Source organism: Mastigoproctus giganteus, chromosome 7 (assembly GCF_048544385.1).
Source record: "Mastigoproctus giganteus isolate SK-2022 chromosome 7, ASM4854438v1, whole genome shotgun sequence".
Taxonomy (NCBI): Eukaryota; Metazoa; Arthropoda; class Arachnida; order Uropygi; family Thelyphonidae; genus Mastigoproctus; species Mastigoproctus giganteus.
The window spans coordinates 214,514,806-214,530,627 of record NC_143581.1 but is presented as its reverse complement, the minus strand read 5'-3'; the positions used below and the strand labels follow the sequence as shown (position 1 = coordinate 214,530,627).

The 15,822-nt window shown below is 34.1% G+C and overlaps 1 protein-coding gene across 2 annotated transcripts in view; it reads left to right on the top strand.

Moving 5' to 3' along the window:
• Positions 1-15,822, top strand: part of CSN4 (COP9 signalosome subunit 4) — a 134,027-nt gene that overhangs the window by 116,604 nt on the left and 1,601 nt on the right. For both annotated transcript variants that reach the window (XM_090378110.1, XM_090378109.1), the window contains one exon: positions 4,371-4,455. In XM_090378110.1, the coding sequence (XP_090234236.1) occupies positions 4,371-4,455 (85 nt within the window). The remainder of the gene's footprint in view (positions 1-4,370; positions 4,456-15,822) is intronic.

Genomic DNA, 15,822 nt, shown 5'->3' with positions numbered 1-15,822 from the left:
CTTAAATTATCTATTAAAACCTGGTGCCATCCAAAAATGTGGTGGCACAAAGCATATAAAAATACAAAAGAAGAATAAATGCTGGAATTTGTTTTTCAAACACCTAGCTACTGCTAATCTGATACAGTTTAAAAAAGCGAGAGCTAAAGCTCATCAATGAATGAGAAAAGCAGAAGCACGATCCCAATGCTCATCCACTAGACCCACAAACATCACAAACAGTTTGAAGCAAAATCAGAAGAAATTAATGGGAAATATCCACCTATAGCTACTTCAATACTACTTCTAAAAGGGAAAGAAATCCTTGATCCTCTTGAAATTGCATTTCCTTAGGTGAAACATGTGAAACACTTTCAGCTGTAACTGCATATGAGCTGACCTTTCAGCCACATAAAATACAGATAGAAAAATATAATTTGAATTTTAATACTACACACCAATTTCCATATGATGTACCTCTTACCATGACTGAGTTACACAGTGCACTTACACAATCAAAGAATGGTACTGCAGGTCCTGATAGTTTATTATGCCATAATTGATCATTTGAGTGAAGAGTCCCTAACTGCTCGTATACAAGTGTTTAATAGAACCTTTGGTGAGGATTACTACCCTGCCAGCTGCTGCCATTCTATTGTATTAGCATTCCCAAAGTCAGGAAAGGATCATTCTGATCCGACAAATTACCAGCCTCTTAACTAGATGTTTAGAAAGAAAAAATAATAAATAAATAAAATTAATGCCAGGTTGACATGGTTCCTAGAGACTGAAAACATTCTAAGTTGAAATTAGTATGGCTTTTGAAGAGCTAAATCAACACTTGATCTCATGGTCAGAGCTAATGCAAACATTCAAAATGCATTTCTTAGGAATAAACACTTAGTGATAATGTCTTAACATCAAAAAAAGCTGTTGACACAACCTGGAAGTATGGGATTCTTTATGATCTGTATGAATGTTGTCTTCAAGGTCATCTTCCAAAATTTATCTGTAACTTTTTAAGCAATAGATCCTTTCTGGTACATTTTCATTCTGCTCTCTCCCAAACATATGTGCAAGAAGTCTCCCCGTGGTTCTGTGCTTAGTGTCATGCTCTTTGCCATCAGGATCAATTCAATTACCAAATGTGTTCTGACACAATTGAAACATAGCTGTATGCTTACAATAGACATTCTCAAAAAATGCATGTAATTGAAAGACAGCTTCAAGGCACCATTAACAGATTTCATTGGATGAAAAATAATGGTTATCGACTCTCAAAAAAAAAAACAATAGCTATCCCTTTTTGTCATAAACGTAATTTACATCCTGATCCAGACTTACAACTTCATTCTCATCCAGTTACTTTTCAACATAGTATTAGATTTCTTAGACTAATATTGGATTAAAAATTTAAGTTTTTTTTTTCTGTAGTATATTAAGCATATGTGTATAACTTGCCTAAGGAAACTAAATCTACTTAGGGTAATTTCTGATATATCATGTGGTGCACATTGTTACGCACTGATACACCTATACCATCCATTAATTACATCTTGACTGGACTATGGGTCGCCTGTATATGCCTCAGCAAGACAAAGTGAATTAAAATGGCTTTACCCTGTACATCACAGTGCTCTACGATTGCTTTGCACTAGGGGCTTTTCATACTGCACCAATTCAGTGTCTATATGGAAGCACATGAACTCCCACTACACCATCAGCATTCTCTGCTATTAAACTATGCAGCTAAAATCAGAAGCTTCCCATATCATCCCATATGGCAATATCTGTTCACACCAGGGATAATTTCTATCAAAATAAACCATTGCAGAATAAACTGTGGCATTACGTTACAAAGCTTAAATGCATGGTGGAGACTAAATATGAATAACATAATTCCAGACATTAGCATTGCTATACTACCATGGTACATACTGATAACCATTTCCGACAACGAGGAAGGGCGCACTTTCAAATTTCAATGTTAAAAAAATCTCCATGCAAGCACACTCTTTTCCATTTTCCAGTTTCATCCAAATATACACTGATAGTTCCAAGACAGACAGTAAAGTTGGTTCAGCTGTAGTTCTAACAAATATTACAATGTCTCATCAACTCCCTTTGGAGTGTAGCAGAATGGAGTGCATTCTCCAAGTGCTGCACTTGGAGAATGCACTGATCATTATCTATACTGATTCCTTAAGTGCTGCATCTGCTCTTCAGTGTAAACTTCATCCCTCACTACAACAAATTTGAATAAAGTTAGTGTTGTTCCGACAGAAAATAACAGAATGATACCCAAGAGGAGCTAAAAGAAAACCTGGAAGACAACAATGGAGATGGACAGATGAAATTCAAGAGTTCATGGGCAGTAAAAGGATGGCCATCGCACATCTGGAACTGGAAATTTGCCGGAGAGGCCTTCATCCTGCAGTGGATTGAAAATAGCTGATGATGATGATACAGACAAAAAATAATCTTCTGTTGGACACCTGGGTATGCTGAAATCACAGGAAACAAATAAGCAGATTTTGCTGCAAAGAATGCTAGTCTCATGCCATCAGATATCTAGATACTTTACACCAATTACAAACACATCATAAAATGTACCAGTACAAAAAAAATGGTTATCCATTTGGCAGGAGCACAAAAGCAATAAAGTGTTCCAGATTATGAATGATCACAAGCAGTGGCTATCAAGCCTAAGAGGAAATAAGAAGAAAGAAGTCATGCTTGCTAGATTATGGATTACATATGTTCACCTAACTCATAGCTACCTACTCACATAGGATAGCTATGAGTTATCATAGCTATCCTACGTTATGAAGTAACTGTCAAACCCAACTCACAGTAAAATGTCTTATCATCAAATGTTCATTATACCTAAGGGAACAACAAATAGCTTTCTCTTATTTGTATTCCTCTAATCAACCAACAAGACATTAATTTTTTTTCACTTTCCTAAAAGTGATAAACAAATACCATCTTGCCCGAATCCACCTGTTTAATAGACCAAACCTGTACCAACTAAAACTGTAATAGGTTTATTATGACCTTAGTAGCTGTTGCACCAATCAGTCAAACAAACAACAACAGTTGTAGGGGAAAAGGATCTAGCTAGGTGTGGGGATCTATCTTTATTTAATTTTTTTGTAATTAAATGAAAGTTAAATTAAATAAATAATTTAAATTGAATTAAAAGGTGTCCTTTGGTTGGTGAAATAGAACAAATTTTTAGTAAGGAATCTGCAGTTTACATTAAGAAATTATTACCTGGTTATGTTAGCTTGAAAAACACTATAATACAATTCTGCAACCCGTGGTCCTTCCCCATGCTAGTGCTTCCCCATGGCAGTGAGTAATAAGAGTAATTGATGTAGTAGGGCTACTAGGACAGCACATGGAATTCTATCAGTAATATATAGAGTGGGTCAAAACTTAGTTCACAACTCAAATGAAATACTATTGATTCAGATAATTCTTCCCATATGTGCTGCAGCATATCTCATCCACTATGGTTATTGCATGTGTGGTGTATTTCTTCCAGCCTACAACTCTGAATGTGCTGTGCACATGCCCTGAGTTGCAGGATGTACACCTGATCCTTAACAAATTCTCATAGTGAAATCCAAGATTGTTAGATTTGTGGAACTTGGAGCTATATGGAATAGGTCCTGTACATTCAATCCACTTACCAGGAAACATTACATCAAGCTAGGTGTGGTCTTCCTCTGGAAATGTGTACCATCTTGCTGAAGAACATAGCTTTGCTTCATCCCAGTACTTTTAGCTGTGGCATCAGGTAATTCTGCAGAATGTCTAGGTACACCACACCAGACAGCATGTTCCACAAATTAAAATGGTCCATATGTCTCTCAGCAACAAGACTGCACACTACCATATTGTCATCCATAATGTACTACTTGTCAACTTTTTCCATGTTATAACTCTTTTGTAAATTTTCAGTTCCCTCTATCTACATATTCTTGTTTACTTAACTATTTTCTTTCACCACTTAAACAAGCACAATAAGTGTCCACAAAATAAATATATCAAGCAAAGCAAATATTAGGGCTTTGAGAATTTTTTACATACATTCTTTGAGAATTTGCACTGAAGATATTATATTAAACTGTAAATGATTTTAATAAATATAGGAAATTTGTGGTAGCTCATTGTATAATCCTTGGATATTAATAATTGGCATATTATAAGAAAATTAAAATAATGAATTAATGAAAACAGTTCTTGATGAAGGACATAAATCAAAACACAAAGTTGAGAACATTATTTTGATAATTTTACTTGGTTGTATTGTTTCACTTATTTTATAATTGAACTTTACTATTTCCATTGCTATATTGAATCATTTCATATTTATTTTGCAGGCAGAGAAAATAGCATCGCAGATGATCACTGAAGGTCGAATGAATGGCTATATTGACCAGATTGATTCAATTGTACATTTTGAAAGTAAGTACTACTGTATGTCATTGATCATAATGTTAATTATTCTAAATTCGTTTGCCACAATTATCTTTCAAACTGTTAATCCTCTCAAAAGAAATATTTGAACTTTGTCACATCAGGGGTAATTTATGGGATTTAGCCACCACAACTGCTTTAACATTTTCACCACAAAAAAAAAAATGTTTTCAGTGAAAGTTTGATTTCAAACATCTGAACTATAAAGCGAACACAGCCATAGTATTTAATTCTGAAACAGTGGATTTTATGCATTGAAAGATAAATTTTATCTTTCAATGCAAATGCATCAGATCTGCTTGCAGCTAACTACTAAATAGTTATAAGATTGGCATCATTATGTATATCTCATATTGTGAATACCTTCACGAGATGCCATGATATTTCACTACCTGGAATAAGTAGCTCTTCACCATGGGAGAAGACTATTGTTACTTATTCTCAGCAGATGCCACCACCCAGACGGCACTGTTTTGGAGCTGATTGGCTCCTCTTCAGTGGGTGGGCAGGCACCCTGGTGTTGCAGTGATGGCAAGGCAATTGAAAACTATAACTCCCCAATATGAGTGATGCCTGATGGTGTGTAGTAATTTGAATTACGTCACATTTTAGAGCTGAAGCCTCAAGTTGCGTAGCGAATTAACATGCTTACAAGTTAGTGCAAATGCATCAGATCTGCCCGCAGCTAACTACTAAATAGTTATAAGATTGACATCATTATGTATATCTCATATTGTGGAATACTTTCACGAGTTTCCATGACATTGCACTACCTTGAATAAGTAACTCTTCACCATAGGAGAAGACTATTGTTACTTATTCTCAGCGGATTCCACCACCCAGACAGCACCATTTCAGAGCTGATTGGCTCCTCTTCTCATATTGTGAAGGTAATCACAATATGAGATATACATAATGATGCCAATCTTATAACTATTTAGTAGTTAGCTGCGAGCAGATCTGATGCATTTGCACTAATTTGTAAGCATTAATTTAACATAATAATCACCTGTCATCGTGGTAACCTTTGTATAAATCATCCATAAAAATATCTCTTTCACCTCAGAAAATTTCTTCCATCAGTTTTCCTGCAGAGACTCATAGCGTGTTGTTTTTTTTTTTTTTTTTTTTTACACTGGTAAATTGGTATATCCACTCTTTATGAGATGGGGGTACAAAGGATGCAGGATGACAGAAAGGTTGTTCTTAGTCAAAAAAAAAAATTGTCATATCACAGCAACCAATTCTGATTGTGCTACTTTTTTAGATATTTTATCCCAATATCCTCCTTCAAATTTTTAAGGATCCCTAAGTAGTACTATTGATTGAGAATTTGTCATGTAGGAACAAATTGCTGAGGGAAAATATGTTTTTCAATTCAAAGAACATGTTGGTCCTAACCTTGGGTTGTGTGTTTTTTTTTTTTTTTTTTTTTGTTTTGTGTTCTCTTAAGTAAGCTGCACTCTTCCTCTGGGCTGAGAAGACAAAGCACAAACTTTATAGCAATCCACCACATATTCATATCTTTTGTTAAAATACACCAGAACATTCTGTGTAATAAGCCTAACACCCCAGCTACATTATCAATAATACATTGTTGGTCTTCATGGATGACTTTATGTATTTTCCATATTTTTGTCAGTCTAACTCTATGATAGACAAACTGAAAAGCCATTCAAATATCTATTCCTCCCATGGCTTCATTACCAGAAGCTGTTTTAAGCATTTCATTAGTCTCAAGCCATTTTGCTTAAAATAAAATGATGAAAACTCTTTAATGCTTCGTGTCACAGCCATTTCATTAATTACAGAATGCACTGAAAACACACACACACACACACACACACACACACACACTTGAATTGTGATTACACAACAATATTGTGGCATGCTATAATAGTAATCCATACCTTGGATTGTCTTCAAGTGGTTTTTTAGCCATTTTAAATTTATTGTACCATTTGATTACTTCAGAGTAACATAGAATAGTTTCCTTCTAAACAGTACCATTCTCTCATTAATTTGTTTCAGATCATAGTCTTTTAGGTACAAAAAATTTGTTGACTACATGGTACTCCTTACTCCCTAACAACACTAAATTTGTTTTCATTATAAAATATATTCTAATTGCAAATTTTTTTGAAATGTCTCTCATATAGTCTAATTTAAAATATAATCAAACTGTTGCTTTAATTTTAGGGCCAAAGTGTAATATCTTAAAGCAATTTGTTATAGTTTTATTGTATTCATTGTTGTTACCTACATGGTTGGGCCAGGCCAAAATATCAGAAACCATATTTTTAGCATACAGTACCTCATTGAACATGAAACAGGAATGATAAACATCGTGTGGTGTAAGCATGTGTGCCCCAAACACTGCTTAATCAAGTTATGCAAAATCTGCAGCTTGACAGATTCCAAAAAGAGAAAAGAAGAAAGATTAGCTAAATTATATAGGGAGTTAATCATTAGTATATAGCTCTTTGGTACAGTGATTCAGAATTCATAATAACTTCTTCATTTGGGGCTGTAGTGAGTCAATAATCATATGGCAGGAGTGGTTTTTTCCTTGCAGTTATTCTAGATTTTCAGCCCACGGATGCACACTTGTATAGACAATGCACTGACTTGTAATGTCTGAGCTCCTGAACAGTAGGCCATAGTACAGTAAACCCCCGCTATTCGCGGTATCTGTATTCGCGGTTTCGCGTATTCGCGATCGCCGATTTAATATAAAATGAAACCTAAAAAATGTGAATTTTAAAGCGCCGTGAATATTTTCCGCCATAAAAAAACATGGGAGTGGCTAAAATTATCTTTCCCGGTCAAAACAGCGCTCAGTGGGTGGGGGGAGAGGGGTGACAAAATCGCGAGCGTGAATGTTTCTCGCTAATCCTTGTTCAATATGTGTTATGCGCTTGTTATGGAAGGTTTCGTCGTTTGCTTTTAATTTATATGCTTATAAATTGAATAAATTTATCAATTTATAAATTGATATGCTTACAAAAGTGATAAATCTACCGTTTTGCGGTGAAAAACAGACTTTTTCGAGTGTGTTAACAGAAGAAAGTGACTTTGTTGTGGACAAGTTCTTTCTAACCCCTACAAAAATATCACTACGAATAACAAGAGAAATGTGAAAATATCAAAGAAGGTGATGACATTAGCGAATAAAATTGAGTTATTAGATAAAATTTCTAATTCCTCAGTGGCAAAACATTATAAAATCAATGAGTCAACGGTACGATCAATCAAGAAATCGGAAGAAAAAATCCGCCGTAGTGTCCGTGAAAACGCGCTAATTGCTTCAAAAATTTGCTCTGTAACTCGTGATGTTAAATTAGAAAAAATGGAAAAAGCTTTAAATCTGTGGATAGAAGACCGAACTCAAAATAAAATTCCGTTAAATTCACTCATCATTCGTGAAAACGCAAAACTCCTTATCAACGCTTTAGCGAAACTGGTGATAGCACTGGCGGGATAGGTTTTTTAGCTAGCAAAGACGCTGGTTTGAAAGATTTGTTTGAAATTTCTAATAAATATTACATTTAATATTAAATTGTTTCTTATTTTCATTTCGATGCCATATGCTTGCATTTCACTATGTACTGTCTATGTATATAGTCATATTATGAAGGTACATATAATACATACATAGACAAAATTTTAGACTAGTTTTTCTTATATATTTCATACTTTGGAACGGAACCCCTTTATTACTATGGGAGCCATAACTCAGTATTCGCGTTTTCGGTATTCGCGGCGTTTCTCAGGAACGTAACCCCCGCGAATAGCGAGGGTTACCTGTACTACATATCCTCTGTAGCAAACAATGCCAAAGAATGGGTAACTGGGGCATTGATGAGCCAAGATGCCAACTAGTGGCATCTCTTCCCACTATTGACTTATCTGTCTCTAGTGTAAGATCAGCAAGTGAGCAATAAGAAATTAAATAAATATAGTTAAAATAGTCCATATCAGTAAGGAGCAGAAATTTGAAACTAAAAGAGACATTCATTGCTTTAATTCTTATAATGTAAAGAGAATCACTAGTGGTGTTACATCGAAAACTAATATAATTTTCAGTGTAACAATATTTTATGGCTATAGAAGAGAAATAGATTGTGATAGGAAAATGCATGACTATGACTGAGTATTCAGTGTACAGTTATGTATGATGCATGCTTGAGTTGCATGATACCCCAAATATATTCTTGTAGTGTTTATCTTCTCCTCTGATCCTATGTGGCTGTCCCAGAGAAATTAAATTTTTAAAGTTTTTATTGATTTACTACTTTAAAAAGTTTGTTTTATATATTTTGAAAGAAAGAATACTAGTTACAAATGATTTTTAAACTCCTATACTATAGTAATTCTCTTTGTTAAATGTCTGTCATGTTTATTATTACTATCATCATTATCTATTTTAAGTGTTGTGAGCAAATATATCAGCAGAATGATTAGCTACCATTAAAATGATTGGGAACCACGGATGTCATTATGCAGTTATTGTATGATGATTGCTTAACTTCCACAAAGTGTTGTGCTACATTACAAAAATGAAAACATAACATTTTAAATTATAAAACATTTGTTACTCTATGGCACATAATTTAAGTGCTTGTACAAGTTGGGCACCTATAAAACACCGAATTACTTTTATGCATGGTTTATGCTTTCTTGCATCTGCAATTGGCTAGAAACACTGTGCCAAACTAGTATGAGCTTTTCAAAGACCGTAAAAATTTTGCCAAATACCCCTATTACTTGGTTCATAACATCATAGGAAGTACAGCGGTGCCTCACAATTCGACTGTAATCTGTCGCCTGAATTAGAGTTGAATTGCGGGTCAATATTTTCCATATAAGTTTATGGCAAATTGATTAATTCGTTGTCAGAGAGAAATACACAATTTTATTGACTTTACTATATTCTACCAAACTATATTTACTATATTCTAACAAACAAAATTACAAAATACATAATGAGTACATACATTTCATTGAGCCTTAGATGTTGGAAGGATGTTTTATTTATCTTGTTCTACCCCTTCTCTTCTCCTCTTGGCTTGAATGGGGATGAGGAATTGATCTCATCATATATTAAGTAAAATCTGGACTGTCTCTCCCTCTTTTTCAAGATAGCCTTGAAGTGATGCATAGTAGTGTTGTTAAACAAGTCTGTCATTCTAGTTACAACAGCAGTGTTGGTGTGCCATTTTAAACAAGCAGACTGCACCTTCTCCCAATGAAATAAAATTTCTTTAATGGCAGCTGTTGGCATCGGCCCTTTTTCCCTTTTTTCTTCTTCTTCACATGAAATTTCCTTTTCTCTCTCTTTTGCTTCCTGTTCGCTGAGTGTTTTGAGTTCTTCCACGGTTGGTTCGTCATTGTGATCCTCCACAAGCTCTGGCGTGAAGAATATTGAACTCAGTCTTCCAGAACTCCTTCAGTGTCTTATCAGAAGAATGAGTCAAGTCAAAGAGCTGTGAAAACAAAGCCTTGGTGTAAAGTTTTTTTTAAAACAGGCAATTACTTCTTGATCCATGTGTTGGATCAGTGATGTGGTGTTTGGAGGCAAAAACTGGACTTTGATGAAATCAAAGTCAATTTCAAGAATGTTTGCCAAGTCTTGGGGGTGGGCACTAGCGTTGTCAATGAGGAATTTTTTTACACTCGGGGCAAACTCTTCAAAAATCCAATCTTTGAAGACTTTCTGGTCTACCCAGGCTTTTGCATTGGATCTCCACATCACTGGCAGTTTGGACTTGATGATTTTCTTCCCAAAGCACCGAGGATTTTTAGAGTGGTAAACGAGAAATGGCTTTACTTTAAAAGTCTCCACTTGCATTTTCTGCCAATAACAAGGTAAGCCTATCTTTCATAGGCTTATGTCCTGGGAACATCACTTCTTCTTCTTGCGTGATGTGTGTTCGATTTGTTAAGTGCTTCCAAAATAACCCAGTTTCATCCCCGTTAAAAATTTGCTGCAGCAAGTAGCCTTCCTTCATGATTAAATCTTCAAATTTTTTCACATACTCTTCTGCAGCCTTTTTATCTGCACTAACTGCTTCCCCATGTCTGGGAACACTATGGATACCTGTTCTACCTTTTGGATCTGTGAAACCACCCACGACTTGCCTTGAATTCATCAGTTTGATCTCAGATACGTCCTGGAATTTTCTTCTGCAATTCTTCAAAAATTAATGTGTGAGAAGGCTCGCAGATCAGGCAATGATCTGTGAGCCTTCTCGCAGATCGTTGCCTGAGTTACTGGATCTCCTTTCATCTGTCTTTCTCTAATCCAGGTAAGAAGCAGCTTTTCCATTTCTTTATTGATTAAAGATCTGTTTCTGTCAGAAATTTTCATTGCTCCAGCGAACACCCTAGCACCTATTATCTTGTCTCTTTGTTGCCACGGTTGACCTAGGGATGCCATACTCTTGAGCTACATCTGTAATTGTTCTACCTTTCTGCACTTTATCTATAATTTCTTTCTTCTTTTCTATGCTCAACCAAGTGTGTTCTTTCCTGAATTATTCCGCTGTGTTCACTTCTCTTTGGACCCATTATCAAATTTTACTCAAAAAATAAATAACTGCCAAAGTGCACAATTTTTTTACTTCATGAGAAATGCAGAATTATAAATTAGCACAAACAACTCAAGCAAACATGAACTCAGACTACGATTATTAACGAGATAATGTTGTCTCATAACTGAGGAAGAACTGACAGCATACCTGTAGCTATCTTTGAGGGCGGCTAACGTAGCTGAACGATTGTAGGATCTATTCCCGCTTTATCTATCATTGGTTAAATGTTACTCCCACTCTTTAATACCATTGGTTAAAATGTATGAAGCAACCGTCACTATTTAGCGCTGTTTAGTAATGTTAAACGCAGCTATGTAGTCCAGCAAAGAATTCTATGGTGCAATATCATGTAGCGTTTGTGCCAGCCCGCGAAATCTGACTGTCGAATTGCAGTACATCAAATTGCAAGGCACCACTGTACCTCCTGGGCAATTTCACTCATCATTGCAGAATTGGCTGCATGTGTTTCAGTCATGTCCTTTAAATTTTTAATGTCATGCTAATTACATACTCATGACTCATTAAAAAATGTAATGAGACTTGGGTTATACATAGTGTTCCTGAGAATAAACTAGTTCATATTGTTTTTTCTCTCCTGCCATTTGGAAATACTATAATAAAAGTTTATTTTGAAATTAAATACATCCTAATATGCCTTTTTTAAAATTTTCAGCCAGTTCTGATTTTATGAATTTTTCTATTCTTTATTCACTAACCCCCACTAAAGTAACTTTGAACAGTGCTATCTTCAATGCTGATATTGATGCTCTTTGTCAATTCTCATGGTATTATTCCAACATTTCGATCCTCAAATGTATAACTGTGACTTCTCTTAAAGTATCTAAATGTGCTGTCAACTACTGAAGTAACTAGCAATGGCAACTGCTCATAATATGCTTTAATTTCTTGTTGAATTATTAACTACTACTTCATTTTTCCTTTGTCTCCAATACAACAATTCCTATAAAGCTGCATTAATAGCTATTGTTAGTTGCCAATAGACGATTTACCACCATACAGTCCAAATTTAATTCTTTATTCCTTTTGAGGAATATTTTTCTGTGAAATCTGATTTAATCACTGATTTCAATATTTCATTAATTTCTGCTCTTTCAATGTAAAAATATAATTTATTGGATGAAACTTTACTGAAGGTCAAGTGACCTTCAGTAAAAATGCTTTTTAAAAAAATTGTATTGATTACTACGTGTACTTAACAGATAAAACCTGCAGGCTTTTCCTGTCTCTTAATACAGTTGAGTGACACATTTCTTGGCACAACATGCATGCTTCCCTTTTGGCAGTGGTGTGCAAAAATTACTTAATGTTTTACTGTGTACATATACACAGCAGAGTGATGCTTGGAAATGTTATGTCTAATTACTGTGTGCTAATGGAAAAAACTAGACATGAAAATTCCAAAGGGGGAGAAAAATGTATATACACTTTCTAAGATTTGCAGCCAATTCTGCCCTTATGAATTTCACTTTTCATATTTATAAATGGCATTTGTTGCTTAAATTTTTCATTCATGCTTTGATTTGCTTCTTTAAGTTGGTGATGCCACGTAACTCTCAGATAAATTAATAGCTTTGTAGTTTAATCCCTTAAAATTAACCCACATCAGGTGTTTTTCCTTTAAGTCATAATATACGTTTATTCAGGAATTCATCAAGTGTAAGCTGATGGGGCAGAAAACAGTTCTCTGATAGAAGAGAGATTTCCAATAGTTTTATCGAAATATGAACGAAATGTAACTAATTGTAGGTGCTTTCCCTTCATGTTCTTCAGTTATTGAAAGAGAATAGTAATAAAAAAAATTTTAAAAAATGCATGAATAAAAATTCATGCCTTTTTTAACTATACCTTTTGATTAGTGGAGAAAAAAATTCTTATGAAAGCTTTCATTATTATTAAAAAAAATGGAACAAAGTTAACAAGATTCACTTATTGGGGTGCCTGTATACCTTATATTCTGCTTTGAAAATTTGTGCCTAATACATTTTCCATGTAAGTCTTTTTTTTTTTTTTTTTTTTTTTCTTCTTTGTACGGTAATCTTTTACATCTTACTTAGTGGTATATTGAGTAAAATCTGCACAAAGAACTACTTTTTAATTTATTTTGCTCTTTCTTTTAAGAGTTTACATTGTATAGAAGATCATAAAACATAAACCTTCATAGTTGAAGACATAGCATTGCTCTTATTGATACTATATGCATAAGAAATTGGCAATTCCTGAAATCAGGGATTCCCAATCTTTTGTCACTCGAGTCACACTTGAAGTTAAAAGACATGTTCATAGCACACCTAAATAGTAATTGCCATTGAACTCAGTGGAGTTTTTCCTAATCTCATGGCACACCAATATACTGCAGCACACTGTTCGGGAACCACTGCTCTAAAGTTTACTTTTCAAGGATTCCAAAAGAAAGCTGAAAATATAATTTCTGATAAATTCCATGAACTGTTTTAGTCCACTGAAGATGAACCAATTCTTACTTTTTAAAAGATGAGTAGCAGTGTATATTTGTGTAAAAGTATATGTGTAATAAATTGAAACTATATTGATATTAATCATGTCTTTCTAACTCTAAGCATGTATTTAATTCAAGTTTAGGATTTTAGATGATTCTTTAGTGCTTTTTATGCTTTTAAGTTGTAATTTTTTTATTATTGTTATTATGGTAGAACCTAATAAATCCAGCATCCTCAGAATCCAGTACTTTCCAGAATTTTTGAAAATTTTAGTTTTTTGAAGGTTATATACATAGCCTAAGTATTTAGCAGTAACGCATTTTTATTAGATAATACAAGGTGTGGCTATTAAATAACAAGACTGTTATGATAAAATAAATATAATGAAATATTTTGTACTTGGGGTGGTATTTTGTATTTTGAAAACTGGTAAGCGGGACAACTTGAAACGTGTAGTATAGCATTTTTTCCTTCAAAAAGTAAAAGAAAAATATTAAAATACATTTTTTTATCAATCAATCAGTCAATCGTAGTATTTATTTGTTATATGATTGTTGTTAATATGTATTATAAACAATAAAAACAATAATATTATTTATAACAGTTATTTTAAAAAGTTTTTAAATTCTGAACAGGACATGTTATAGTTTTCTTTCACCATAAGTTTGGCTTTTAAATTTTCTAATAAGATAGTTTCTCTCTTTCTACCAAGCAGTTTTCATTAACTTAAACTCTTTCCGATGAAGCATTTGAATGTGGAATGCTTAATATGGAGCTTACAATTTGAGACTTATTATATGCCTCCAGAAATTTTGAGAAAAATTGCACCCATTTTTTATTAACACGCATTTTCTTTTCTTCATTACTCAGTGAAGAACAAAATGCCTTTAGACTTTCTCATTTTTCTCTTGTTATTAGAATTAATTTTTAACACATCCATTAGATTCCAATAAGAATTAATTAAAAATACATAAAATCAATAAACTGGCAGTTTTTCCCTCTTATATTGACAAATGCTGATATTATCAGGAAGTGGGACTTGAAGTTCTAAATCGAGACAATCCCGGTCATATCAAGACAGTTGTCCACCTTGTTCATACTTTACAAGTTTTCCCCTTCAAAATAATTGCCTTGCGCTTGTAGATACTGTTCCATATTTCTTCCAAGCACAGAAACATTTCTGAAAGGTACCCTTTTAACCTGGGTCTTTTTTTTTTTTTTTTCTGAACATCTTCAGTGGACTGAAAATGGGTTCTCTTAAGTACACTTTTCAGTTTAGGTAAGGGGGAAAAAGTCACAAGGGGCTACGTCTGGCAAAATTGGTTGCAAGTTCACATACATAGGGATTTGTTTTTTGGCCAGTAACTGGCAAACAGACAGTGCATTATGTGTTGGAGCATTGTCTTGATGGAGCGTCCAACCATTCTTTCACAATTCAGGTCTCTTCCATCGAATTTTTTCACGAAGCCTTCAATATGTTTTATTGACAGTTTTATATAGTTTTGGTGGGATGTATTCAACCATAATAATTCCTGTAATATATTGAAGAAAACAAGAAGCATGGTTTTCATTTTTGAATTTAACTTTTTTTTTTTTTTGTTTGGGGGACTGTCTTTTAGTTTCTGGGTATTACTGGAACAGCCAACTTTCATTGCAAGTAATTACAGTACTCAGAAAGTCTGGATCTTCAATTTTTTTCAAAACATCTTCACAAACTTGGAGTCCTCTCATTCCTTGATCGTTTAAAATTTTTGGCACCATCTTGGAACATTTTTCTCATGCCTAAATTTTCAGTTGTCTAAATGTTTCTTTGTCCATCTTGAGTTCTGATGCAACCATTCTAATGCTTAAATGATGATCATGTCTAATCAATGTCATTATGTGATCCACATTTTCAACAGTTTTCATGATACTGGACAGCTTGGTTGTTCATCTTCCACACATTCTCTCTTCCTTCTAAAAATCTTTTATGAAATGTGTAACTCTTGACGTAGTATCTTCCCCATAAACTTAATGTAACAACTCATAACTTTCAGTTGGTGTCTTCTTTAGTTTTGTTAAAAATTTGAGGTTGATTCATTGTTCGATTCTTTTGTCTGTCATTTTTCTTCCAAACTGCAAAAACACAAGGTAATAATAATCTGTCTCACTGCAGAGCAAATGAGCATGTTGGAATGATTGGAGGACAGGAAAGGTTCAAGGTCAAGTGCTGTGCCTTTGTTTCACAGGTGGCACTTGGTGTACAGTCTTGTAATTTAATAGCCACCTTCCGATCCCTATAATCA